Source organism: Pongo abelii, chromosome X (genome assembly GCF_028885655.2).
Source record: "Pongo abelii isolate AG06213 chromosome X, NHGRI_mPonAbe1-v2.0_pri, whole genome shotgun sequence".
NCBI classification, from domain to species: Eukaryota; Metazoa; Chordata; class Mammalia; order Primates; family Hominidae; genus Pongo; species Pongo abelii.
This window is the reverse complement of record NC_072008.2, coordinates 48,901,249-48,928,042: the sequence shown is the minus strand read 5'-3', so window position 1 is coordinate 48,928,042 and position 26,794 is coordinate 48,901,249. Positions and strand designations below refer to the sequence as shown.

Below are 26,794 nucleotides of genomic sequence, written 5' to 3'. Positions count from 1 at the left end.
GCACACCTGTAATCCCAGCTACTCAGGAGGCTGGGGCAGGAGAATCACTTGAACCTGGGAGGCGGAGGTAGCAGTGAGCCGAGATCACACCATTGCACTCCAGCCTAGCCAACAAGAGTGAAACTCTGTGTAAAAATAAATAAAGAAAAAAAGGCCAGGTGCGGTGGCTCACGCCTGTAATCCCAGCACTTTGGGAGGCTGAGGCGGGTGGATCACCTGAGGTCAGGAGTTCGAGATCAGCCTGGCCAACAAGGTGCAACCCCGTCTGTACTAAAAATACAAAAATTAACCTGGCATAGTGTCACACGCCTGTGGTTCCAGCTACTCAAGAGGCTGAGGCAGGATAATTGCTTGGACTCGGGAGGCAGAAGTTCAGTGAGCCAAGATCGCGCCACTGCACTCCAGCTTGGGTGACAGAGCAAGACTCCGTCTCAAATGAATAACTGAATAAATAAATAAATAAATAAATAAATAAAAAGGAAAACTATTGGATAGATTGGATATGAAAACATTAACTGCTCAAATAAATTATTCGGTGGAATAGGTTGGATATTAAAACTGATATAGTTGAAAAAGCTATTACTGAGTTGAGGAAATGCGTCTAAAGAATTCATAAAAGTAATTGGTAATGGATAGAGAAGAAGTAAATGAACAAAAAGTTAATTAATAGGGAGGATAGAAGAATAAATGTGAAAACATATCTAATAGTAGCCTTATAAGACGAGAATATAGTCATTAAAAAGGACAGTGTACTTAAATAAGTAATCAATGAGAATTCCTCAGATTTAAAAAAATGACTTAAGATTTAAAGGTATTATAGTACACACACACAGGAACAGTGAAATGTAAAATTGTGAAAGACAAGGAAAAAATATTTTAAAACGATCAGAGAGAAATAGCAGGTTACTTACAGAGGAAAAATAATTAAACTGACATCAGTCTCTCAAACACCACACTGGAGGCAAGGATAAAATGGTGTAATAATGCCAAAGTGTTGAAAGAAGGATTTTTTTTTTTTGAGACAGAGTCTCCTTGTCACCTAGGTTGGAGTGCAGTGGCATGATCTTGGCTCACTGCAACCTCTGCCTCCTGGGATCAAGCAAATCTCCTGCCTCAGCCGCCTGAGTAGCTGGGGCTACAGGCGCACACCCCCACACCTGGCTAATTTTTGTACTTTTAGTAGAGATGTGGTTTCGCCATGTTGGCCAGGCTGGTCTTGAACTCCCGACCTCAGTTTATCTGCCTGCCTCGGCTTCCCAATGTGCTGGGAATACAGGCATAAGCCACTGGTCCCAACCAAAGAAAGGAATTTTTATATCGGGTGGATTAAAGACAATGTCAAGCACGTACGACTTCAGGAGATTGAAGATGCAGGGAAATGTTAAAGCAAACAAGTATTTATTGCACTTATTAAGGACTGTAAGGAAGGGTCAGCTGCAGTGGCTCATGCCTGTAATCCCAGAACTTTGGGAGCCAGAGGCAAGAGGATTAGTTGAGCCCAGGAGTTCAAGACCAGCCTGGGCAACATGGTGAAACCCCGTCTCTACAAAAAATAGAAAAATCCGCCAGGCACATCAAGTTCCTGCGTCTGTAGAGAATTGAAAAAAAAAAATACCTCGGTGTGGTGGTGCGTACCTGTAGTCCCAGCTACTTGGGAGGCTGGGGCAGGAAGATTCCTTGGGCCCTGGAGTTTGAGGCTGCAGTGAGCTAGGATTGGGTCACTGCACTCCAGCCTGAGTGACAGAGTGAGACTTTGTCTCTGAAAATAAAAAAAAGATCATAAGGACGATTTTACTCAGAGTGGGGACTATTGTGATAAGCACAGGGACCACTGCAATGGGGTCTTGCGGTGGGAGAGTGATATTAGGATTGACTTCAACTCCACCAAGGACAAGTGGGGATTTGTAGTCAAGGAGTAGGGTTGGGGGGTCAGAAGATGGGAAATTACTTGGAGGAAACCTCAGCTGCAGGGGGATTCTGGCTAAACTGACGTGATAGGATTTTTGCTGAAACAGGCTAAATGGGCAGAGTCCCTGGATGAAGGACAGAGCCCGAGGTTGGGACCTAGTCAGAAACAGGACTCAGAGGAGCCTGACTCAAGTTTCGTCAAAGCAGTGTCTCTGTCTGAAAGCATAAGCAAGAAAGTCAACAGCAGTAAAATGAATGGATCACAAAGGAGAATTTTTGTGCATTGCTAAGCAGGACTCTGCTTTAACCATTGTGAAAGCTGATTATGTGAAGTGAGTCATTCTTTTTTTTTTTTTAGATGAAGTCTCGCTGTGTCACCCAGGCTGGAGTGCAGTGCGTGATCTCGACTCACTGAAACCTCAGCTTCCTGGGTTGAAGTAGTTTTCCTGCTTCAGCCTCCCGAGTAGCTGGGACTATAGTCATGTGCCTCACACTGGACTAATTTTGTTTTTTTACTAGAGACAGGGTTTTACCATGTTGACCAGGCTGGTCTCGAACTCCTGACCTCAATCCATCTGCCCGCCTTGGCCTCCCAAAGTGCTGAAATTTCAGGTGTTTGCCACTGAAATCCACCTGAATTGAGTCATTTTCCACATACACAGCTAGGTCAGAGTTGAGTGGCCAGGGGAGAAACCAATCAGGGCACATTGCACCTGCTCCAAGAATTGAATTTTCCACAAGGCTGGTGGCTGAAATGGCCTGCTGCCACCCTAAGACCACTTTTACCTAGTAACTGCTGAAACAACCTGCAATGACTCTCAGGCTTGTTTTACCTATTGTCTGCACTCACCAATCAGAGCTTCCACCTCCTGAAAGCTTCCCTGGTGCCAATGGGCTTGCTTTAAAAAATATAGGTAACATTTCTGTTTCTAATAAAACTCTCAACTTTCTCTTCATTCTTTGGACATACCAAAGACCAGCCAGTTTGTGTGTATGCTTCAGATTACAATTCTATGATTCTCAAATAAAATGCTTAGAGATTCATGGGCGTGGTGGCTCACACCTGTAATCCCAGCTGTTTGGGAGGCTGAGGCCGGTGGATCACTTCAGCCCAGGGGTTCGTGACCTGCCTGGGCAACATGGTGAAATCCTGTTTCTACAAAAATTACAAAAAATTAGCTGGATGTGGTGGTGCATGTCTGTAATCCCAGTTATTCCAGAGGCTGAGTCGGGGAGGCAGAGGTTTCAGTGAGCCGAGATTGTGCCACTGCACTCTGGGGTGGGTGACAGTGAGACCCTGTCTTAAAAAACAAAAACCATAATATAACATCCTTAATATTGTAATTTAAAAAAGAGATTCATCTCCATAGGTTTTGACTTTGATATTTGTGGTGTCAGAAGTGGGGTCCGAAGCTGACTCACCTTGGAGATATCAATGACTTCTGGAACTATGGCGTGAGGTCTGCACACTTGGCCCCCTTGAGCTTTTGCTTTTCTCATTGCCTCTTTCCCCCCTGGTGAGTCTTTCTTGGATCAAACTGCCATTTATTGGGGAGTTGAGTTCAGTTTTATTTGGAAATTTGTTAGGAAGGGTCTTTCTCTCTCTCCTGGTTATGAAACCTCCTCTTTTCTTTTCTTTTCCTTTCTTGTCTTGTCTTTTTTATCTTGTCTTTCTCTTTTCTTCTTTTTTTGAGACAGTGTTTTGCTCTGTCACACAGGCTGCAGTGCAGTGGTGTGATCTGGGCTCACTGCAACCTTCACCTCCCAGGCTCAAGTGATTCTCGTGCATCGTCCTCCCGAGTAACTGGGATTACAGGTGTGCGCCACTACGCCTGGATAATTTTTGTGTTTTTTCGTAGACATGTGGTTTCACCCTGTTAGCCAGGCTGGTCTTGAAGTCCTGAGCTCAAGTGATCTGTCCGCCTCGGCCTCCCAAAGTGCTGGGATTACAGGCGTGAGCCACTACACCCATCCAGAGACGGCCTGTTTAAGAGGGATTTTCTCCCTCCTGGTTATGAGGCCTGGTTACAGAGATTTTTCTGTTAGAGAAGGCTTCTCATGCTTCCTGGTAAGTTTGTACTTTATTCTCTGAATCGTTTGCATGCTTAGAGTTTAATTTGGCTTTTGTGTATTAGGCATTAAACCGAATCACCTAGATTAATTTATTGACACACAGGCTCTCAAAGTTCAAAGGCATGCCAACATAGTTCCCTCTTTCTGGGACGCCAGCTGGTAATACGTGCCAACATTATGCGGATCATTCACACAGTCTGTTTTCCTCAAACTGAACTAAAATAATGCAGTCCAAATGGGACTCCTATCTCAGTTGGTATCTTGAGGCTCCAGAACACATTCAAGACTCAAAGGCTGCCTCACTGCAACATACTGTCTAAAGCTAGCTGAGATTTTCTTCTCCAAAGCCTTCCCCTCTCCTTCGTTTACCTCTTCCTCTTTATCCTTCTTTAAGCAAAACTCTTTTTCCAAAACTCCTCAGCTACTCTGGCATACTGACTATTAAAATAAAGACAGTTGAAAGACATCAGATACAAATAAACTAAAATCACTGACCTTTGTAGTGTTTCTTAAAAGCAAAAGATGAAATTCCCATGTAAAAGCTCTCCTTCCTATACTAAAAGGAAAGACAACAACACTCTTATCTTCAAGGATGAGGAATTGAGACCGAGAGAACACTATACAAAGCTTATTGGAATACCACTTATGTTTTGGGCCTCCTCACATAATTCAGTCACATTTTTACAGTTAACAATTCTTTGTCTAATTCAACATGTTGGTAACTGACTCAAACTGCTTTACCCAAAATTTGGGTCACCACCTTCATAAGATTACCTATTGAGGAGAAAAATCTTAAATAAAGTTTAGCCTTCTTCCATTTTGTCAGAAATATAATTTAGATCCAACGTCTTTTATAAATCGGTGAGTTTGTATGTTTTACTGTCCCATAATCAAAATCCTAAAATGAAAGATACCTTTGTTTATGTACGTATCTGTGTTTGGGCGTATTCATGCATATGTACATGTGTTATGTTAAATGTGTCTACATGGTAAAATCTGGAATCGCTGGCAAACAATTATTTAAAGAATCCTATTCAGATTGGCTTAAATAGGTACTCATATAAATATACAGTAATTAACTAAAACGCATTTAGTTCATGCAATTTAATTAAGTAGTTGAAAAATAAGCTGGTTTTAAAATTGTTGGTAAAATAAAATGAGAAATGTTTTCAAAATTGTGAGCACACATTTTTGGCTGGGTTTACTGGTTCTATATTTGTCTCTGTTGGATGTTTTAAGGTTATGAAACATAAACCTAACCTAAAAACAGAATGGTCTTTTATGTGCAATTCTTTGATAAGTAAGACTAATTTAATATTGTGGGTGTAATAAAACAGCTGTATTTTCTGAGTTATTGGCAAAATACTCATATATTTAAGATTTTTTCTCAGGTGGATACCTGACATTTACAGGCTATAAAAATGTTTTAATAGGAAAATAACTCCAAATGACTAGATTTATTTATTTATTTATTTATTTATTTAGAGCAGAGTCTCCCTCTGTCGCCCAGGCTGGAGTGCAGTGGTGCTATCTCGGCTCGCTGCAACCTCTGCCTCCCAGGTTGAAGAGACTGTCCTGTCTCAGCCTCCCAAGTAGCTGGGACTCAAGGCGTGCGCCCCCATGCCTGGATAATTTTTGTATTTTTAGTAGAGATGGGGTTTTACCTTGTTGGCCAGGCTGGTCTTGAACTCCTGACCTCAAGTGATCTGCCCTTCTTGGCCTCCCTAAGTGCTGGGATTACAGGCATGAGCCACCAACCCCGGCCGACTGGCTTTGTTTAATATGTCAGTTTTCATAAGTAATCTAGGTATAATTGTTAAAATGAATAAATGAGGTAACTCTGAGATACATGTTTATAAGTGAACTTTTCATGTAATTTGAAATGTTTTTTTCTCTTGCTCTTACCATATGGAGATGAAATATTAAAGTTATGTTATGTTAGATTAAGTAATAGGTACTCGCTAAATGCCGGGATCGTTTCCAACTAAGAAAACAATGGATACAAATCGCTGAACATAAATACAAGTTTGTTCTTGGCCCTTAAGTTTTATAAAAGACAAAAAGTATTTGGATCTGTTAATAAAATGCCACATTGAAAACTGTTCTATAGAAATATTTTTAAAGATTATAAAATATATATTCCTGAGATGTTAATATATAACAGTTCCAAACTACTTCCTAAGTTTTTACTAAAAATTAAGGGTACTAAAAATGGAAAGTTCTTAGTATATGTAATTCTATATACAAAATGTGCAAAAAGTAATTTTTATATGACAAAACTGTGTGGTCTGAGTGACAATACATTTTTATCCTAAAATAAAATGATTGGTTGTTTTAATATAAAAAATAGTCTACGGCCATACCACCCAGAATGCGCCAAATCTTGTCTCATCTCAGAAGTTAAACAGGGTTGGGCTTGGTTAGTACTTGGAATGGAGTCCAATATAAAAATAAAAATTTATACGGCTAAGACTGGGGGTAAAAAAATGATGGAATGTCTAGGCAAGTTGCTGAGGGTTTATGAAGGCTGAGCCTTGGGAAGGGGGTCTTATATATCATCGGATAGGTTGGGATTAAAAAGAAATTGTTTATCAGTTTTTCTAAAAATTGAACATTAGTGTCAAGGGTGAACTGAAGCAGGGCGAGTCTGCTCCTCTATGTTTGAAAAAGATTTTCTTAATATGTTGATCTGTTTTTCTTTACCTTTTAAATAATCAGTCTATAAAAATGGAGATTTTGCATTTTAAGATAGTTTCTTAACTGTATTTATTAAGTTTTTGTTTTTGTTTTCTGGAGTCTCACTATGTCACCCAGGCTGGAGCACAGTGGCGTGGTTTTGGCTCACTGCAACCTCTGCCTCCCGGATTTAAGCAATTCTCGTGCCTCAACCTCCCAAGTAGCTGGGACTACAGGTGCATGCCACCACGCCCAGTTAATTTTTGTATTATTAGTAGAGACAGGGTTTCACCATATTAGCCAGGCTGGTCTCGAACTCCTGACTTCATGATCTACTTGCCTCCTGACCTCATGATCTGCCTGCCTCGGCTTCCCAAAATACCGGATTACAAGTGTGAGCCACCACGCATGGCCTATGGTTCATTTTTATTACTGAGTAGTATTCCATGGTATGGATGTACCACAGTTTGACCATTCACCTACTGTAGGACATATTGATTATATCCGGCTATCTGGCTATTACAAGTAAAGCTGCTATGAACAATTATGTACAAGTTTCTGGATGGGGATAAATTTTAATTTCTCTGAAGTGTAATTGATGAATTGTATGGTCACTGTATGTTTAGTTTTATAAGAAACTACCAAACTGCTTTCCAGAGTGGCTGTAAGATTTTACCTTCCCAGCAGCATTTTACTAGATGTCCAGTTTCTCTGCATCCTTTCCAGCGTTTCGTATTGTCACTATGTCTTTTATTTTAGCTGTTGTAATAAGTGTGTAGTGATGCCTCATCGTGGTCTTAATTTGCATCTAGTGAAGCAAATAAGTGTTGAACAGCCTTTCATGGGCTTATTTGCTTATTTCCTCTTCAGTGAAATGTATGTTCATATATTTTCATAATTTTCTAATTGAATTATTTGTTTGTTTGTTTTTACTGTTGTTTTGTGTTGTTTTGTTTTTGAGACAGAGTCTTGCTCTGCTACCGAGGCTGGAATGCAGTGGCATGATCTTGGCTCACTCCAACCTCTGCCTCCCAGGTTCAAGCGATTCTCGTGCCTCAGCCTCCAATGTAGCTGGGATTACAGGTGCGAACCATCATGCCTGCCTAATTTTTGAATGTTTAGTAGAGATGGGTTTTGCCATGTTGCCCAGGCTGGTCTCAAACTCCTGGCGTCAAGGGATCTACTCTCTGTCCACCTCGATCTCCCAAAGTGCTGGGATTACAAGCGTAAGCCACCACGCCTGGCATACTGTTGAGTTTTGAGAGTACTATACATATCCGTTATATATTCTGGATGTGAGTCCTCTGTTGGATATGTGGTTTGCAAACATTTTCTCCCAGTTTACACCCTGTTTTTTTATCCTTTTAACATGCTTTCTACAGAGCAAAAGTTTTAAATTGGATGAAATCTAATTTATTTTTTTCCTTATGGATTATGTTTTTTGAACCATTCACTATGCCTAGATCTCAGACGTTTCTCCTACTCTTTCTTGTAAAAGTTTTTTTAGTGTTATATTTTAGATTTAAATCTATGATCCACTTGAGTTTTACATATATATGTATATATATATACATATATATGAGAAGATTAGGGTTTTTGGTGTTGTTTGTTTGTTGTTGTTGTTGTTGTTGTTGTTTTGTCTATGGATATGCAACTGCTCCAGCACCATTTGTTAAGGGGACAATCCTTCCTTCTTTTTGTCTCTTGGGAAAAATCAGTGTGGGGCTATTTCTAGGTTCTCTATTTTGTTCCAGTGATCTATGTGTCTATTCTTCTCCCAATACTACACAGTCTTGATTCCTGTAGCTATATAAGAAGTATTGAAATATGGTAGAGCCATTCCTCCCACCTTATTCTTCTTTTTCAAAAATTGTCTTAGCTACATATACATTTTTTGAGAAGGAGTCTCACTTTTGTCGCCCAAGCTGGAGGGCAGTGGGGTGATCTCGGCTCACTGCTATCTCTGCCTCCCGTGTTCAAGCGATTCTCCTGTCTCAGCTTCCCAAGTAGCTGGAATTTCAGGTACCCGTCACCACACCCAGCTAATTTTTGTATTTTTAGTAGAGACGCTGTTTCTCCATGTTAGCCAGGCTGGTCTCAAACTCCTGACCTTAAGCGATCCACCCATCTTGGCCTCCCAAAGTGTCTTTGTTCAGTTCAGAAAATTCTAGAACATTATTTCTTCAAGTACTGCCTTCTCCCCAGTCTTAATATTCTTTTTTTTTTTTTTTTCATTTTTGTGACATAGTTTTGCTCTCTCACCCAGGGTGTAGTGCCGTGGCAAGACCTCAGCTCACTGCAACCTCCGCTTCCCAGGTTCAACTGATTCTCCTGCCTCAGCTTCCCAAGTAGCTGGGATTTCAGATGCCCACCACCACACCGGGTTAATTTTTGTATTTTTAGTAGAGACAGGGTTTTGCCATGTTGGACAAGCTGGTCTCGAACTCCTGACCTCAGCTGATCTGCCTGCCTCGGCCTCCCAAAGTGCTGGGATTACAGTCGTAAGCCACTGCGCCTGGCCCAGTCTTTCTATTCTGTAGGTCTGGAACTTCTATTGGATGAACGGTGAAACTTCTGGGATCTATTCTCCATTTCCTTTATTATTTTACTTTCATACTTTCTATTTCATAATCGTTTTCTACTATACGGTGAGGTAGTGCCATGCCCGAATTTTTTCATTGGGTTGTTTCAATTTCTCTTATGATATGCAAAAGATTTGTTGTATATTAGAGATGGTTACTTTTACTGCGGATGCTTCACCATTTTCTCCAAAATTTGCCTTTTTACACAGTTGTTTATGGTGTCTTTTGACTTAGATGATACTTTAATTTTTACGCCTTTAAGTATGTCAGATTCATTGTTCATAGCCTTGGTGTAATGTCAGGAAGTGCCTATGCCAACTCAAGATGTCTTACACTGTAATATTTTCCTAAATTTTCATCTAGTTCTTTATGACTTTACGTTTTCACATTTAAGTCAGTGAATTTTTAGAATTTATTATTTTATGTGGTTTAAAGTAAGTATTTTAATATTTATTTTTTCAAATGGATAGACACTTGTCAAGCAATCATTTATTATACAACCCATCTTTTGCCCAGTGTTTGGAAATGCATGCTGAATTTTGCACATAACTTAGTCTGTTTCTCGACTTTCTATTTTTTTCACTAATCTGTTTCTACATGTATTCATATTTTATTGTTGCTGTAACAAATTGTCAATAGCTAAGACAACGCTGGGCTGGGCACGGTGGCTCACGCCTGTAATCCCAGCACTTTGGGAGGCCGAGACGGGCGGATCGCTTGAAGTCAGGAGTTCGAGACCAGCCTTGCCAACATGGCGAAACCCTGTCTCTACTAAAATTACAAAAATTAGCCGGGTGTGGAGGTGCATGCCTGTAATACCAGCTATTCGGGAAGCTGAGACAGGAGAATCCCTTGAACCCGGGAGGCAGAGATTGCAGTGAGCCGAGATCACCCTACTGCCCTCCAGCTTGGGTGACACAGGTGAGACTCCATATCAAAAACAATTTATATAGCCAAGACAATTTTTGAAAAAGAAGAATAAGGTAGGAGGAATGGCTCTACCATATTTCAATACTTCTTATATAGCTACAGGAATCAAGACTGTGTAGTATTGGGAGAAGAATATACACATAGATCACTGGAACAAAATAGAGAACCTACAAATAGCCGCACACTGATTTTTTACAAAGAGACAAAAAGAAGGAAGGATCATCTGCTTAACAAATAGTGCTGGAGCAGTTGCATATCCATAGGCTAAAAAAAAAAAAAAAAAAAAAAAAAAAGACCTAATCTTCATAACGTTATACAGAAAAGTAACTCAAGTGGATCATATATTTAAATCTGAAATATAAAACTAAAAAAAAAGCTTTTACAAGAAAACATAGGAGAAACGTCTGAGATGTAGGGCATAGTGAACAGTTCAAAAAGCATAATCCATAAGGAAAAAAAGTAAATTAGATTTCATCCAATTTAAAACTTTTGCTCTGCAAGAAACCCTGTTAAAAGGATGAGAAAACAAAGTATGGACTGGGAGAAAATGTTTGCAAACCACGTATCCAAGAAAGGACTCACATCCAGAATATATAATAGATATGTATAGTACTCTCAAAACTCACCCGTAGGCCGGGCGTGGTGGCTCAGTTGTGTAATCCCAGCACTTTGAAAGGTCGAGGTGGATGGAAGGCACATCCCTTGAGGCCAGGAGTTTGAGATCAGCCTGGGCAACATGGCAAAAACCCATCTCTACTAAAAATACAAAAATTAGACAGGCATGTTGGTGCGTGCCTGTAATCCCAGCTACGCAGGAGGCTGAGGCACAAGAATCGCTTGAACCTGGAGGGCAGAGGTTGGAGTGAGCCAAGATCATGCCACTGCACTCCAGCCTGGGTAACAGAGAGAGACTCTGCCTTAAAAATAATAATAATAATAATAATAATAATAACTCAACGGTAAAAAAAAACAAATAATCCAATTAGAAAATTATGAAAAGATATGAACATACATTTCACTGAAGAGGAAATAAGCAAATAAGCACATGAAAAGATGTTCAACACTCGTTTGCTTCATTAGATGCAAATTAAGACCATGATGAGGTATCACTACACACTTATTAAAATAGCTAAAATAAAAGGCATAGTGACAACACCAAATGGTGACAAGGATGCAGAGAAACTGGACACCTCATTAAGTGCTGCTGCGAAGGTAAAAGCAGTTTGGTAGTTTCTTATAAAACTAAACATGCAATGACCATACAATTCAACAATTACACTTCAGAGAAGTTAAAATGTATGCCCATCCAGAAACTTGTACACGATTGTTCATAGCAGCTTTACTTGTAATAGCCAAAAGCTGGAAATAATCAATATGTCCTACAATAAGCGAATGGTTGAACTGTGGTACATCCATACCATGGAATACTACTCAGTAATAAAAATGAACAACTGGCCGGGCGCAGTGGCTCACACATGTAATCCCAGCACTTTGGGAGGCCAAGGAGGGCGGATCACGTGGTCAGGAGATCGAGACCATCCTGGCTAACACGGTGAAACCCCATCTCTACTAAAAAATACAAAAAATTAGCCGGGAGTGATGGCGGGCGCCTGTAGTCCCAGCTACTCGGAAGGCTGAGGCAGGAGAATGGCGTGAACCCAGGAGGCGGAGCTCGCAGTGAGCAGTGATTGCGCCACTGCACTCCAGCCTGGGCGACAGAGCGAGACTCCATCTCAGAAAAAAAAATTACCCAGTCGTGGTGGCACGCACCTGTAGTCACAGCTACTCGGGAGGCTGAGGCAGTAAAATCTCTTGAACCTGGGAGGCAGAGGTTGCAGTGAGCCGAGATCGCACCACTGCACTCCAGCCTGGGCAGCAGAGTGAGACTCCGTCTCAACAACAAAAACAACAACAATGAACTATTGATACAAAAATATTAATATCTTGGATGAATCTCCATGGAGTTATGCTGAGTGAAATAAGCCCGTAAAATGTTATATACTATAAGATTTCATTTGTACAGCATTGTAGAAAAGACAAAATTGTAGAAATGAAGAAGATTAGTAGTTGCCAGGGGTTAGGGATGGTGGATGGAAGGAGAGTGGGTATTACTAAAAATGGGTAGCACAAGGGATAGCACTTTGGTGATGGAAATGTTCTGTACCTTTTTTTTTTTTCTTTTTTTTTCCCGAGAGGGATTTTCACTCTGTCACCTAGGCTGGAGTGCAGTGACACGATCTCGGCTCACTGCAACCTGTCTTCCTGGTTCAAGCTATTCTCCTGTCTCAGCCTCCCATGTAGCTGGGATTACAGGTGCGTGCCACCATGCCTGGTAAGTTTTGTATTTTTAGTAGAGACGGGGTTTCTCCATGTTAGCCAGGCTGGTCTCAAACTCCTGACCTCAAGTGATCCACCCACCTCGGGCTCCCAAAGTGCTGGGATTACAGGCGTGAACCACCGCACCTGGCCATGATCTGTATCTTTTTTTTCTGAAATATAAGCTTTATTTAAAATTTAAAGAAATATTAAAACTAAACATTTTTCGGCCAGGCGCGGTGGTTCATGCCTGTAATCCCAGCACTTTGGGAGGCCGAGGCAGGTGGATCACAAGGTCAGGAGAGCGAGACCACGGTGAAACCCCGTCTCTACTAAAAAAATTTTAAAAATAAAAATAAGAATAAAAATCTCAAAAAATAAAAAATAAAAAATAAACATTTTTCTACAAATTTTAATCAAGCACTCAAAACAATTTAGGAATGTTAAACACTAATTCTTAATTGAAAATAATGACATCCATGGAATACATCTTGGTGTTAGCCAACATGAAGTTTACTTAATATCAGTATTTTATATATGCTTAACCATTCATCCTTCCTAAAATTCAGTGATAACAATGATTTGACTTTATAAGGTGAAGCCACTTATGTAATACCCCAGAGTTAACATTTTCAAATACAAAACATTTATACTAGCATGGAAATTATAAAAACATATGTAAATTATACTGAAGGATGTGATTTAAAGGCTGTCAATATACATAGATGCATTTTACCTTAGAAAGTACACATACACATCAAAACATTCATTGAATATAGATGCCATTAAATTCTCTTACTTACGTTACAAAGCAACGGGCAGGTTCATAAACGTTGTTCTAGTATGTATCAACTGCAAAAAAACATATATTCCACAAAAAGGTTTTGAAGACACATGGGAGTGGAATGTGCCCACATTAAGAGCAGAGCTTTTATAGGACCACCTGTCTCCAGCCGGCTCCCAGGGACCACTGAAAACAGCTGCTACCCTCAGAAAGACGAGATGGTCTTGTTAATGATAACAATTGACCCTGGAATCTCATCCTCCTCGACCACCAGCGGAGGCGAAACCTGATGATGTCGCCATGGGTTGGCTTGGCCAGAAGTCCATTATCTCGAAGTCTTAGACACACTTTCCAAGCATCACAATCTTTGGTTTCTTTAATAACAATAGCATTTAATAATTCTTTTCCATGCCGGGCGTGGTGGCTCACACCTGTAATCCCAACACTTTGGGAGGCCAAGGTGGGTGGATCACCTGAGGTCAGCAGTTCGAGACCAGCCTGGCCAACATGGTGAAACCCCATCTCTACTAAAAATACAAAAGTTAGCTGGGCATAGTGGTGCGTGCCTGTAATCCTAGCTACTCAGGAGGCTGAGGCAGGAGAATCACTTGAACCCAGGAGGCGGAGGTTGCAGTGAGCCAAGATCGCGCCATTGCAATCCAGCCTGGGCAACCAGAGTGAACCTGTGACTTAAGTAAATAAATACATAAATAAAATAATTCTTTTCTTCTTACAGCAGTTACAACATCAGAAGGTAGCTTCATGGGTTCATTTCTCAAGAGAATACCCATTTTTTCTGCATTTTCAGCAAGGTTTTCTTCTTCTAAAACTTCAAGGGCTGCGATGGCCACTTGGCAGCCTAGTGGATTGCCACCGTATGTGGACCCATGTTCCCTTGGCTTAATGGTCAGCATTATGTTATCATTCCACAGCACCACAGACACAGAGTATCAACCCCCAGAAAGGGCCTCTCCAAGGAGGACTATATCAGGCCTAACATTTTCATGATCAACAGCTAGCCATCTACCAGTTCTGGCCCTGTCTGTATTTCATCAACAATAAACAGAACCAAGCTGGGATCACGAGACGGGACGAGGGTAAGTTAAAATATCACAAAGCTTACTGTTCTTACGGAGATTCAGCTGGTCTTTCTTTCTTTCCTTCCTTCCTTCCTTCCTTCTTTCCTTCCTTCCTTCCTTCTTTCCTTCCTTCCTTCCTTCCTTCCTTCCTTTCTTCCTCCCTCCCTCCCTCCCTTCCTTCTTCCCTTCCCTTCCTTCTTCCCTTTCCTTCCCTTTCCTTTCCTTCCCTTCCTTCTTCTCTTCCCTTCTTCCCTTCCCATCTTCCCTTCCTCCCTTCCCATCTTCCCTTCCTGTCTTCCCTTCCCGTCTTCCCTTCCCTTTCTTCCCTTCCTTCTTCCCTTCCGTTCTCCCTTCCCTTCTCCCTTCCCTTCTTTTCCCTTCTCCTTTCACTTCCCTTCTCCCTTCCCTTCCTTTTCTTTTCGATAGTTTTTCTCTGTCGCCCAGGCTGGAGTGCAGTGGTGGGATCTCAGCTCAATGCAACCTCCCCTTCCCGGATTCAAATCATTGAGTGAACCCAGGAGGTCGAGACCAGCCTGGGAAACATAGCAAAAGGCAGGGTGGTGCAGGCCTGCAGTCCCGAGGCAGAGGCGGGAGGATCACTTGAGCCCAGGAGGTGGAGACCAGCCTGGACAACATAGCGAAACTGTCTCTACTAGAAAAATTAAAAACATTAGTGGGGGCTGGGTGGTGTGTGCCGGTGGTCCCGAGGCCGAGGCAGGAGGATTGCTTGAGCCCAGGAGGTCAAGGCCAGCCTGGCCAACATAGTGAAACCCCATTTCTACTAACAACAAGAACAACAAAAAATAGTGTGGGTGGGGTGGCTCACCCCTGTAGTTCCCAGGCTGAGGTGGGAGGATTGCTTGAGCCCAGAAGGTCGATACCAGCCTGGTCAACATAGCGAAAGCCTGTCTCTCCTAAAAAAAATTATCAGGGCAGAATGGCACACGCCTGTAGTCCTGAGGCTGAGGCGGAAGCATTGCTTGAGCCCAGGAGGTTGAGGCCAGTCTGTGCAACATAGCAAAATCCGGTTTCTACTGAAAAACAAAAAAAAAAAATACCGTGGGCAGGGTGGTGCATGCCTGTAGTCCCCAGGCTGAGGAGGCGGGAGGATCCCTTGAGCCCAGGAGGTTGAGGCCAGCCTGGCCAACATAGAGAAACCCTGTTTCAACAAAACAAAACAAAACAAAACAAAACACAACCTGGGCAGGGTGGTGCATGCCTGTAGTCCCGAGAACGAGACGGGAGGATTGGTCAAGGCGGATGTAACCAATACCACAATCACATCCCATAAGTAAATACATTTTCCTCTCTCCAGGGCTACAGGTAAAGGATGGTAATTGTGCGCACCATACTTAGATTCCCTTCCAAAAATGCAATCAGAGGTTGGAGGGCCTTGGACTGTTTTTTTAGTTCCAACAGATGTAGAAGCCACTGAAGAATGAACTCCACGACTAAGTACAGCAAACCTCCGCAAATGTGCTAGTTTGGAAAACATTGTGTCTTTCAAATAGAAAAATCACAGATCGACTATTTTTTTCTTCCCACGGTTCAGACTAGAATCCAGATGTTTAACCCAAGATCCAGGGACGGTCTTCAGAGAGTTCAAAATCTCCTGATGGCGCCTGAGGACCACCCACTTTGTCGCACAAAGTGTGGCTGGAGGAGGCGACAATATTCTGCAATGTCACTGCCCAAGGATGATGGACCAATCAGGGCAGTTGGTGAACTCCATCTGGCCAATTAGAAGTCAGAACAGTAGGCGGAACAAGTGAAGCTGATGTGGCGTCTGTCAGTCCAGGATCTAGGGACAGAACCTTCTCAAAGGGGGGGCGGGGGCGGAGGCTCTGATTTTCCCGCCAAAAGCGTCCCCTTGGATTGGCTACTTTAAGTTCAGAGTACCCACACTGTGATTTGCTCTTTTGATTCTTCCACAATCAGGGTAAGCATGCGCTGATTTTCTAGACAGACTCTACTGAGAAACCATGCCTGGAACGGTGCAGGGGGAGAGGAGAGGAGAGGTAATTTATGTACCTGACTCTCACTCCTAGTTCCTTTTCTCATTGGTCAAAATTTACCCCACAGGTATGAACTCCCCCACACTTCTAGACTGCATCATCTGCCCCTTTGGCAGCTGTCTGGGAAACCAGATCCCACACTTTGAAGTGTAGTGTTTCATACAATCCAAAAGTGGTAGCAGAGGCCAGGCATGGTGCCTTACTCTGTAATTCAATGCCATCCCCATCAAGCCACCAATGACTTTCTTCACAGAATTGGAAAAAACTACTTTAAAGTTCATATGGACCCAAAAAGGAGCCCGCATTGCCAAGTCAATCCTAAGCCAAAAGAGCAAAGCTGGAGGCATCATGCTACCTGACTTCAAACTATACTACAAGGCTACAGTAACCAAAACAGCATGGTACTGGTACCAAAACAGAGATATAGACCAATGGAACAGAACAGAGCCCTCAAAAATAATGCCATATATCTACAACCATCTGATCTTTGACAAACCTGAGAAAAACAAGAAATGGTGAAATGATTCCCTATTTAATAAATGGTGCTGGGAAAACTGGCTGGCTATATGTAGAAAGCTGAAACTGGATCCCTTCCTTACACCTTATACAAAAATTAATTCAAGATGGATTGAAGACTTAAATGTTAGACCTAAAACCATAAAAACCCTAGAAGAAAACCTAGGCAACACCATTCAAGACATAGGCATGGGCAAGTACTTCATGTCTGAAACACCAAAAGCAATGGCAACAAAAGCCAAAATTGACAAATGGGATCTAATTAAACTAAAGAGCTTCTGCACAGCAAAAGAAACTACCATCAGAGTGAACAGGCAACCTACAGAATGGGAGAAAATTTTTGCAATGTACTCACTGACAAAGGGCTAATATCCAGAATCTACAATAAACTCCAACAAATTTACAAGAATAACCAATAATAACCATTTAGAAAAGCAAATTGAGAAAAATTACACGTATATAGTGACAAAAGTACATACAATATCTAAAACCAGATGATTGGAGCAAGATGGCAGATAGATCCCGTGCCCTACTCAACATTCCATCGAACTGGGAAGAAAATGTTTTCAAGGATCAATTCTTAACAGTAGAGGAAAATAGGAAAGCGTGTCAGTGGTCCACCATAAATATTGAGGCATTCCTGGGAGATAGAGTAGATGGGATCAGACTGATAGAGAAACCCAAGGAGACAAGACCACAGCTCAAATCACTGTAGGCGAGAGATGCTGTTTGTTTTTTGAGATGGAGACTTACTCTGTCGCCCAGGCTGGAGTGCAGTGGCGTGATCTCGGCTCACTGCACCCTCCGTCTCCCAGGTTCAAGGGATTCTCCTGCCTCAGCCCCTGCAGTAACTGGAATTCACAGGAGCCTGCCACCACGGCTGGCTAATTTTTGTATTTTTAGTAGAGACGGGGGTTTCACCCTGTTGGCCAGGCTGGTCTCAAACTCCTGACATCAAGTGATCTGCCTGCCTCGGCCTCCCAAAGTGCTGGCATTACAGCGTGAGTCACTGTGCCCGACCAGGAGATGCTCTTTGTAACAAAGCCTCTGAAAAACTCCAAACCCTGAATGAAAAAAACACGGAGCAGGAAATGGCCTTAGGATAATCATCATGTAGGTTAATTTAAAAGTTCATTAGAAACGTCTGAATCAGCCAGATTCCCCTCCAATACCACAGACAGATTGGCTGGCAGTAGCCACTTTTGCCTCTAAGACGAAACTCTGATAATTGTTCATTAAAGAAAGTGAAGGCCTGGTGAGGTGGCTCACACTTGTCATCCCAGCACTTTGGGAGGCTGAGGCAGGAGGATTGCCTGAGGCCAGGAGATCCAGACCAGCCTGGGCAACATAGTGGACGCCGTCTCTACCAAAAATTAAAAATTAGCTGGGTGTGGTGGTGTGTGCCTGTAGTCCCAGCTAGTTCGGAAGCTGAAGTGGGTGAATCCCTTAAGCCTGAGAGATCGAGGCTGCAGTGAGCTGTAATTGCATCACTGCACTCCAGCCTCAGCGACAGACTGTGATCCTGTCTCAAAAATAACACAAAAAAGTAATGTATCAGAACTTGGTGTAACTTCAGCCCTTTACAGTAATAATCGAGGAGAAAAACACATTTGTGGAGAGGGGACCATGTTCACTCTATCCATGATAGACAGATAGTCGGGAGCTTTATATACCCATGTAACCTAAGAGGTAATGTTCCCTGTCATAACTCACAATCTTCCAACCACCCTTCCTTGCACCTGTCTTGTGGGCTGGGGGACCCAACTTATGGATCCCATCATCCCAGGGAGAAAGAAAAATCAAAACCTTCAGTATCTCTTTAAGGGTATCCTCTGCTGTATTTGCATGGAGGATAAGGCACTCAATATCTAGTAGCCGAATGTTACATTTGTGTAATACAGAACTATACTGGGATAAAATAGAATTTGTTTCCTCTAAGACACAGGTAGAGGTACGTCCACACTGACCTGAGTGGCAGCCACCTTTTCCTGCGGCGCCAGGCAGGGCATGCTCACAGATCTGGGGAACCTCTACTGCTCCTGGAGCCCCAAAACCTCCTTCCTGACACCCTCTCCCTCTGGTGGCTGTGGCAGCCCCCACTTGGCCTTGGGTCTCCCCTGCTTCTTTGCCTGCCCCTCTTCTGTCCACCCTGCATATCTCTGTCTCCCACTGTCCCTGCTGTGACCATGACTGCCTCTCCCTCCCTACACTCTCTCTCTCCTAGGGCTCCTTGTCTTGGGAAAATGAATGCACAACCTCTACCTTGTGACTGGGGACAGAAGCCGGGGCTTGTTCAATTCTCCCTCCCTCCACCACACACACCTGTCCTCCTTAATGTTTCTGAAGTCAGTGAGCTCCAAACTCAGCCCCTCCTGCACCTGCCAGCTGTGGGACCTCAGACAAGACGCCTACCATCTGTCTGGGACTCCGTCTCTCATCTAACATATAAGCATAAAGATGATAGTGTCCTCCTTCCAAGGCTGGGGAGAACCGGGAGGCCTTGATTTCTCCATTCACACACAATCACACACAATGGTTTGTTCGAAAATAGACTCCCATCTGTGCTCCCCTTCCGCAGACCTGTTTCCCCTCCACACTTTGCAATGATACATGTGAGAAAGAACTGGCCCCTTCCGAAATCATCGTCCCCACCCCAGCCCCCAGGCCCCTGTTTGGTGACACCCTTGATGGGCAGTCTCATGCTTCTGTCCAGGGAACTTTCCCACCGTTGCTCCCCTGCATGGAGACTGAGTGGACTTTTCTATTCCCTGTCCATCACGGTCTACAGTGCATGCATCTGCCTCATTCCTCCACGTTCCCCAGATGACGATTTCATCTGTGTCTCCTTCCACATACTCCCAAATGGACCGTCCCAGTCCTTGAACTTGAAAATCATTCAGAGAGGAAAGGCCCAGATGCCCAACCACCTGCTGCAGAATCCTGCTCCAGGACTGAAGTGTATAGTCTCTATCAAAATAAAAACTGGAGGCCAGGTGCAGCGGCTCACTCCTGTAATCCCAGCACTTTAGGAGGCCAAGGTGGGAGGATTGCTTGGGCCCAGGAGTTGGAGACCAGCCTGGGTAACATAGCGAGACTTTCTTGACAAAACCTAAAAAAACTAGTGGGTCATGATGGTGCGTGGCTGTAGTCACGGCTTCTCTGGAGGCTGAGGTGGGAGGATCCCTTGAGCCCACAAGTTCGAGGCTGCATTAAGCTGTGATCGTGCCACTGCACTCTAGCCTGGACAGAGTAAGATCCCATCTCTAGAAGAAACAAAGAAGCAAACAATACCAACGACTGGAAATATCCTCCTCTAGAATGGTGGTCAGGAACATCCGTCTGCCTTGTTGCCTGATGTCTCTCCAGTACCTCGAACAGTGCTCAGCACTAGTACACACTCATTAGTGTTTTGTTGAATAAATGACTCCTTTGACACATCAATTCCACTTCTAAGAATCTTTCCTAAAGAAATATTCACACACGTGCACAGAGCTGTGTGCACAATAATGAGAGGAGCAAACAACTGGGGAACGTTTGCCAAGGTTTATTAACTGTCAGTGACTGATAGAGGGGAATCGGATGAGGGGAGTACATGCTGAACAGGAAACAGAGTGAGGGGGGCTTGACCAGGACGCATGGCAATGGAGAAAAGCAGATGGGAGATGCTTATACTGGTACTTGGTGTGTGTGTGTGTGCATGTGGTGTGCGTGTAAATGCAGAGGAAAAAATCAGAAATTAAACACTCAGACCTCCCCTCAGTAGTCACATCTGGGGAGAGAGGAGGGTAGTGCTGTTCTGTGGAGAGAATACCTGACTATACTTGTTTTCTGAGGTAGGTGCATGGATACACAAACCGAAATATGCATTAAGCATGTCTTGCTCATCAATGAAAACGCTAATATCTAACAGAATGGCACACTGTAAGAAAATACAACGGAAACGCTGACATCGAAATCTTGTCACACTAGGAAAAATGACGCTCAACTTTTCACTGTTGTGAACACTTGCTTTCACTTGCTATACACCTGATGACGAGGGGTCCGCAGCCCTGCCCATGTTCGTGAAAGGTCACCACGTTCTGCTTCTCATCATGGGCATGTGTCATACCCCTGAGGCTGAGGCAAGAAGAGAGAAGGAAAGTAAGTGGCAGTGAGTTGCCACCTTGTGACAACTCAATCTCAACTCCTCCTGACCTGCAGACCCTGCACACTCTGATTCTGCCCTACCTCAGGACCTGGACACGCCTTCCACGGTTCCTCGAAGTGAACCCTCTGTTCATGCCACAGTGACTTCCTTGCCTGGGTTATCGATTCCTAGGCTAGAGGAAGGTGTGGCCCGCATATCAGGGCTGACCTGGGGTTTGGGAACCCATAGCATCCTGGGTAGGGAGTAACCTTGGATATACAGGGCAGGGAGTAGAAAGAGCATGGGAAATTAGCCGGGCACGGTGGCTCATGCCTGTAAACCCAGCACTTTGGGAGGCCGAGGCAGGTGGATCACGAGGTCAGGAGTTCAAGACCAGCCTGACCAACATGGTGAAACCCCGTCTCTACTAAAAATACAAAAATTACGCTGGTGTGGTGGAGTGTACCTGTAATCCCAGCTACTCAGGAGGCTGAGGCAGGAGAATTGCTTGAACCTGAGAGGCACAAGTTGCAGTGAGCCAAGATCGCGCCACTACACTCCAGCGTGGGCAACAGAGCAAGACTCCCTCTCAAAAAGGAAAAAAAAAAATAGAGAGAAAGAGCGTGGGAAATCTCATCATTCAGCCTCAATGCTGTACCCTAGAAAATTATGAGAAGGGAATGATTTGGGGAACAAGTGATAAGATGGGATACCAGTACCATGAAAGAATAGCACATCTGCAAGGATGTGGGGGATGGTCCGAAGATTCACTTACGGAGTTACTTGTCATCTTCCTCAGGGTCGCTGATCTCTACATAAATCACCAGCTGCTTTCTCTCACGCAGTCTGTGGGTCCAGGCATGTTTCCCCCTTTTGGGTCCTATGATGGGGAAGAGTTGGAAAATGAGGGTTGGGTAGATTGGAGAGGGTTGGGTAGATTGGAGAGTGTTAGGCTCTGTTTTCTCAAAAGAAGGAGATGCCTCCCCCCTCCCAAGTGCCCCGGACCTTCTTTATCCGGTTTTTCACATTCCCTGGTTTAGAGAGGCTGAGACCTTAGATCCACACCAATACAGGCCAAATGCAAATTAAAATTTTAGCTGCTGGCTCCTTCCGTTGTCAGGTTAAATTCCCAGCCTCTTCACTCGCGGGAACATTCACCGATGCCTCCTTCCATTCAGCATGTATTTGTTAACGGCACACAGGCATACCTTGTTTTATTGCACTTCATTTTTATAGTGCTTCACAGATACTGCAATTTTTTGGGGGGAATTCTCACCAATTTTATACTTTTCCATTATTAGTATATCTGTTATAGTGATCTGTCATTAGTGAGCTTTGATATTATTGTTGCAATTGTTTTGTTGTTCTTTAGTCTCTTAAAATAATTTTTGTTTTTTATGTTAGTGGGTACACAGTAGGTGTATATACCTATGGGGTACGTGAGATGTTTTGATACACGCATGCAATGCATAATAATCACATCATGGAAAATAGGGTGTCCATCCCCTCAAACATTTATCCTTGTGTTACAAACAATTCATTTTAAGCAAACAATTCATTTTAAACAAAATTCATTTTTGAACAATTCATTTTAAACAAAATTCATTTTAAACAAATGATTAGTTTTTTTTACATGTACGATTAAGTTATTATTGACTATAATCATCCTGTTGTATGTAATTGTTTTTGGGGTACCATGAACTGCACCCATAGAAGATGACAAACTTAATCGATTAATGTTGTGTGTGTTCTGACTGCTCCACCGATGAGGTCTTCCCCTATCTCTCCTCCTTTTCTTGGGCCTCCCTATTTCCTGAGACACAGCAACACTGAAATTAGGACGATTAAGAACCCTGCAATGGCCCCTAAGTGTTCAAACGAAAGGAAGAGTCGCATGTCTCTCACTTTAAATCAGAAGCTAGAAATGGCTAAGCTTAGTGAGGAAGGCATGCTGAAAGCCAAGACAGGATGAAAGCTCGGACTCTTGCACCAAACAGCCAAGTTGTGTATGCAAAGGAAAAGTTCATGAAGGAAATAATAGTATATAATGCAAAGGAAAAGTTCTTGAAGGAAATAATAATACTAATACTCCAGTGAACACACGAATAAGAAAGCAAAACTACCTTACTGCTCAAATAGAGGAAGTTTGAGTGGTCAGGATATTTGACGAAACCAGCCACAACATTCCCTTAAGCCAAAGTCTAATTCAGAGCAAGACCAGAACTCTCTTCAAGTCCATGAAAGCTGAGAGAGGTGAAGAAGCTGCAGGAGAAACTTGTGAAGCTAGTAGAGGTTGGTTCGTGAGGTTTAAGGAAAGAAGCCATCTCTATAACATAAAAGTGCAAGGTGAAGCAGCAAACTCTGATGGAGAAGCTGCAGCAACTTACCCAGAAGATCTAGCTAAGATCACTGTTGAAGGTGGCTACACGAAACAACAGATTTTCAATGTAGATAAAATAGCCTTCTATTGGAAGGAGATGTCATCTAGGACTTTCATAGCTAGAGAGAATTGACTCCAACTTTGAAAGAAGTTCTACTGTGGGTAAAATGCTATCCAATAGCATCACATACTACAGAGAAATCTTTCATGAAAGGGAGAGCTAATCGATGTGGCAAATTTCATTGTTGTCATCTTTTAAGAAACTGCCACAGCCACTCCACCCTTCAGCAACCACCACCTTGATCAGCCAGCAGCCATCAACACCGAGGCAAGACCCTCCACCAGCAAAAAGAGTGTGACTCACTGAAGGCTCAGAAGATTGTTAGCATTTTTTATCGATGAATTATTTTAAAAAAAAGGTATGTACATTTTCAGACATAATGCTATTGCACACTTAGTAGACTGCAGTATAGTGTAAACATAATGTTCTTATGCACTGCAAAACAAAAAAAAAAACGTGTGTGACTCACTTTATTGCAGTGGTCTGGAACCGAACCTGCAATATCTCTGAAGTACAACTGTATTGGGTAACAGGCATTGAGCTGAGTAAGACATGATCCCAGCTTATCACAGATAGAATTGCTTGAGCACCTTTCATGTCATCAGGCCTTCTAGATTAAATTTAATGTCTCCAAACAATTTATGAACTATGATTCTTTATTTCCATCTTATGGACTAGGAACCTGGAGCTGAGGAAATTTGGAAGACTTGCCCCAAGTCACGTGGTTTTTTATATGGATGACAACTCAAGTCTGTGTTTCTGGAAGTCATGTCTAACATCTCATCTGGAGCTGGGCGAGCTCCTCAGCCCAGCCTGGACCTAGGCTTGTCTGGGATCCATGCCACACACCCAGTCCACACACCTGAACATAGCCAGGGAAGCCAGAGGGGTTGTTCCCGAATTCTTTCCTCTTACCAGATGTCTTGTTAATCTTCTCCAAGGTACTTGGTTTTCCCGGGGAGCACAGCTGTTTCCCATCGTTCTGTGGGCCAGATGCCTCTGGCACTTCCTTCGAATCATTTCCTTCCTCTGCTGGCTTCTTGGGCATGATCTTTATAATGTGAAGGTCGCAGATAAACAGTATCAGTGATATTTCTATAGTGCTTTAGAGCTTACAAAGGGTCTTCACATGCATTAGCTTATTCAATGTTCTCAACAACGTTGGGAGAGTTACACAGGCCTAAATTAGGAGAAACCTAGGAGGGGAGGTTAGAAGGGAAAGGAATGGCCTAAGTGAATGGGCTTTCCAGGGCTAGAATGCTTATCTTCACACTCTTTTAAGACTCACATTCTTGCAAACAGCAAAAATCTCCATTTAATTGAGAGTTTGGTATACAGAAGATTTGGAGAATAGCACTCTAAGAATTCACAAGATCTAGAAAAGAAAGAGCTTCTATAAAATACAAGGGATACCATATAAGCTTCTAGACAGCTGCTGGGAGAGTAAATGTAAAAACATAGAGAGGCCATAAAACACTGCTGTGAAAGATGGTGTAGGGAGATGAATACAGGGACAGGAGAGGTAAAGAAATGGTTTGCTGAAATTAAACTAGGCAGCAAAGAAAGCAGTACCAGACATGGCATACTACCCTACCGAGGCACCAACATTGAATGTGGAATTAAGTGAGGTGGTACCCATACCAATTCTGGTGCTACTTTTTTTTTTTTTTTTGACACAGAGTCTTGCTCTGTTGCCAGGCTTGAGTGCAGTGGCGCGATCTCAGCTCACTGTAACCTCCGTCTCCCAGATTCAACCATTCTCCTGCCTCAGCCTCCAGAGTAGCTGGGACTACAGGCAGGCTCTAACATGTGCGTTAAGTTTTCTATTTTTAGTAGAGACGAGGTTTCACCATGTTGGGCAGGATGGTCTCGATCTCTTCACCTCATGATCCACCCGCCTCAGCCTCCCAAAGTGCTGGGATTACAGTTGTGAGATACTGTGCCCGGCCCTTAAGCTACTTTTTATTCAGCTTCCTCACTTACGAAATAGTCAACAATACATGTAAAATAGGCTAAGGGAAAGTGCTCTCTGAGCTTGTAAACACTGTTTAAATGTAGTAATAATAAAAAACTAATACTTTTCATGATCGTTCTTTGAATTTGGTCTCCACACTGGCAACCCAATTCCCAGATCCCCTTACCCTCCAAACCAGAGTTGGATCTGCAGTTGTGGGATCACTCATTCAGGGGCCTTCGAGGGATCCCCTGGGCTGGGACGGGGGCTTCCCGGATGTCCCAGGTGCACACAAGGCCATCAAGGAGCTCACGGTAGGGAGGGGCCAACAGTCAAAGCGATTCCTAAGCCATGTGAGTGGCCCCCGTAACAGATCAGAGGCCAGCTGGTCCTTCCTGTTGCGAGAGTGGGTGTCTCAATGGAAGCACCAGCAGGCCCTATGGGGTGAAGCCCTAGTGAGCAACATCTGAACTTCATAAACAAATGCAAACGTGAATGAGGTTTAAATGGCTTGGAGCTCTGGATTAGACTACCACTGCCACTGCACCTCAGGAAAATTCTTTAACATCTCTGTACCCCGCTAGCCTCATTTTATTATTATTTTGCTGATAACTATGATCTAAAACATGAACTATGATTCTTTGCTTCCATTTCATGGACCAGGAATCTGGAGCTCAGAGAACTTAGAAGATTTGCGCCAAGTTCCATGGCTTTTATATGGGTGACAATTGAAGTGTGTGGCTCGATAGTATTTGGAGATAGTAATAGAAACATCGTCATAGAGGTCTTCCTAAGGATTAAATAAATTAACCCATGTGAACTGCTTAAAATAGTAATCTGGCATCACTGTGAAAACCAAAGAAGTATTAAGGATCACAGCTGTTAATATTATCAAGCCGTCGGTGCTACATAAGTTGTTGTGATAGACATGGGGAGAAGGAGGCAGTGAGGGCATTTTTGATATTCTCCCGCTCTTACCAGTGTTCACATCTGTGGAGGGACAAACGCTCTCTGGTCCTTTAGATTTGAGAGATACTCACCTTCGGGAAGATTCTCTGGAGCCTGCCGAAAGTCATCTGAGGACGTTCAACTGAAAGAGAATACATCAGAATTTTTCCTTGTTGGTAAACATTTCCAAACTCTAGAGAGACTTCTGTCGCATGAGGGCATTCTGCAGCAGAGGGTTATGAGTCCACTCATTGTTGAGGAGTTATTTGAGATTTGCTTCTGAATTATGCTTTGTATTGGTCGGTGCATTTATCTGCGGCTTCAATTCAGAATTTTCCATCTCATGGTTTGTCACATGGGTATTAAACCCCATCACAGTCTCATCTTATTCCATTACATATCTTTTACTTTTTCCCAAGTAGTTAAATTGATTGGTTGGGAATCTA

At 43.0% G+C, this 26,794-nt stretch overlaps 1 protein-coding gene and 1 pseudogene across 4 annotated transcripts in view; both read right to left on the bottom strand.

The window, feature by feature from the left end:
* LOC100457489 (protein SSX4) overlaps positions 1–26,794 on the bottom strand; it is a 42,569-nt gene that overhangs the window by 12,229 nt on the left and 3,546 nt on the right. Inside the window, exons 5-8 of one of the 4 annotated variants that reach the window (XM_009236869.3) lie at positions 26,441–26,490; positions 24,362–24,497; positions 21,781–21,885; positions 20,404–20,995 (exon numbers count right to left, since the gene is read on the bottom strand). In XM_009236869.3, coding sequence (XP_009235144.2) covers positions 21,785–21,885; positions 24,362–24,497; positions 26,441–26,490 — 287 coding nt within the window. In that variant the 3' untranslated portion in view covers positions 20,404–20,995; positions 21,781–21,784. Of the gene's footprint in view, positions 1–20,403; positions 20,996–21,780; positions 21,886–24,361; positions 24,498–26,440; positions 26,491–26,794 lie in introns of those variants that run through there. The other 3 variants (XM_024240649.1, XM_063721364.1, XM_024240650.2) reach the window with 3 other exon arrangements.
* Positions 13,301–16,295, bottom strand: LOC112130724 (ornithine aminotransferase, mitochondrial-like; annotated as a pseudogene).